At 38.2% G+C, this 2,500-nt stretch overlaps 1 protein-coding gene across 1 annotated transcript in view; it reads right to left on the reverse strand.

Moving 5' to 3' along the window:
- LOC144976145 (trypsin-2-like) overlaps positions 1-2,500 on the reverse strand; it is a 19,297-nt gene that overhangs the window by 933 nt on the left and 15,864 nt on the right. Inside the window, exon 6 of the mRNA XM_078920327.1 lies at positions 1,740-1,888. Within this exon, the coding sequence (XP_078776453.1) occupies positions 1,740-1,888 (149 nt within the window). The remainder of the gene's footprint in view (positions 1-1,739; positions 1,889-2,500) is intronic.

Consider the following 2,500-nt stretch of genomic DNA (forward strand, 5'->3'; position numbering starts at 1 on the left):
TCTCTCTCTCTCTCTCTATTGCTGTTTCAATCCATGCACAAACCAATATTCTGGTTACATATTTCTAGAGGTCGCTGAATTGTATTTAAAAAAAAAACATTTAAGAAAGAAAAATCTACTTTAGTCAATGGCAAAAAACGGTTAAAGCTTTAATAATATATCCCTTTAACTCATTCAATCCTAGAAAGTTTTACTACTTTTCAAACTAGGAAACAATGTATTAAAATGAGCATGTACATATCTAGATAGTTTTATTCAACTACCATTAACATGTAAAAACTAAAAACATTGGCTTTGATTCTACGCCTATAATGTGTCTCAGAAAAATGTAATAAATAGGCATGGGGTAAAAGTAACCAGAGTAAACTACGGATATAGTCGGTGTTAGGGTTGAGTGAGTCAACTACGGATATAGTCGGTGTTAGGGTTGAGTGAGTTAAATCGCGATAGAAGTGTGGTAATGTGTTCCCTCTTTTACTGGGGAAACCCCATTTATTTGAATTGCTTGAAGAGGGGGTTTAAAAATAAAATAAACAAAATGCCCTGTATTCATCCCATAGGGGAAATTTGTATCTATGGTCTATTCCAAGGAAAAGCGTCGAAATTTGAGCTAGGGCGAGGTGACTTGCTCAATGTTAAACAGCGCAGCGGCGGGTGATCGAACTCGGTACCTTTCGGGTACGAAGTAAAGACCGTACCGCTGAGCCACGCTGCCCAATTTGAGCATGGAGAGTCAATGTTTGGTATTCTGTTCTTTTCTTCTTCTTTCTTTTTGAATCAGTTTTATTTATTGTTTGTACATTAGTTTTCACCAGACTGTGCATTTTCTCAGACAAATATCAAGTTCAGGGGCAGCATGGCTCAGTGCAACGATCTTGGCTTCGTACCCGAAAGGTACGGAGTTCGATCACCCGCCGCTGCACTGTGTGGCTTTAAGCAAGTCACCTCGCTCGCCTTAGCTCAATTTGAAGCGCTGCATTGCGGCTTAACGGCTGGGTTATTCCAGACTCCCATTGGAATAGCCCTAGAGACAAATTTCCCCTTTGGGATGAATTAAGGGAACTTTATTTTATTTAATTTTTATTTCATTTAGCTCTTTGCTTACCAGCCATTTTCAAGATTTTCCCCAAAACTTCACACCCAACAAATATCACTCAAACTGTTTATTGTCGTATTTAAAAGACAGAGATAATTCTAAATTGGCAAAGCAACGACAAACATTGGGTGTCTCCCATTCCTGAGATTTAAAAAAAATATCACTCAAACACAATAGCTGTAAGTTCTTGTGATAAATAATTTCTTTAGCAAAATATACTCTACAACACACTGTTCATTTTCTTAAAAATTTTATGATTTACAAGAGAAATTTGACTAAGAAAAATGTTGGTTGTATCGGAACGAATGTGACGATTTTCCTATAGTTGGTAAGGAGAGGGTTATGTGAAGGCCAAGACGCACCAGAGAGGAAAATGTGACCCCTCGCCTCAAACCGGTATTAAGTCGGGTTGGTAAAGATGTTGAAAATTGAATTTATAGCCAGAAATATCAGACTTGTGTTGATTTTATACAATTTATTGAGGAGATTGAATACCATATTTTAGGGTGCTAATGCCAACAATATATATTTTTGACCAGTTTTAACATTAAATTCGGCTTTTATTAAGCATCTGGTTCGTTCCGACATGATACCGTTTTGAGATGATGGGTCAAAAATGAAAGCATTCAAATTGCAGCCTTGCCTGACACGTGTCGATTCCGCCATTGATCATATCGCCTGCACAAAATTTGGACGGATCTAACATGTCTCCGTAGATGTCCTTGCAGTCGCTATAGTTGACGAGAGGGAGGGCTGTTTTCTTCTGATAGAATGTTACAGGAGTGTGTAAATCTGGAGGAAGTGGATAATTAAGGGTAATATTAATACAATATGCTTCAACAGTCATGACGTCACTTCCCTCGTAACTTGGTAACTGGTTCTAAACAATCCGAACAATGGCGGACAGAACACCCTTACAAAATTCTTCTCCGACGAACGAGCATAAAAATGTATCCAAAGGAGAAACAAACATTATAAATCTGATCATGTTTTGACTTTTATAAATTCTGATCATATGACCTGTGAAAAGTTATAGCCAGCATGAAGAATAAAAAGTACCGATTCTCTTTGTTTGGAACCAAGCTGTTCGTTGTTGGGAGGACGTGTCGTCATCAGACTGTTGAATCCAAATGACAAATGGAAACGTAGATAACCACGCCCCTCGGATATATACAACATATACAACCAACTATGCTTATCCGAGCACGTGTGAAGGAGTATCACAAATTCCATGTTTGATTGCTCAAAAATCTACTGATTAATAGGATTCAATAGTCGTAACGTCACTTCCTTCCTAATGACGCGTGGTAACTTAGCAATACTGGTTCTAAACTATCGGAACAATGGCGGACGCCCGTATGAAATATTTCTCCGGCGAGCATAAAAGCGTATCCAGAGGGAAAA

The sequence above is a fragment of the Berghia stephanieae genome, chromosome 7 (genome assembly GCF_034508935.2).
Source record: "Berghia stephanieae isolate SIO BIC M18660-M18661 chromosome 7, UCSD_Bste_1.3, whole genome shotgun sequence".
Classification (NCBI taxonomy): domain Eukaryota; kingdom Metazoa; phylum Mollusca; class Gastropoda; order Nudibranchia; family Aeolidiidae; genus Berghia; species Berghia stephanieae.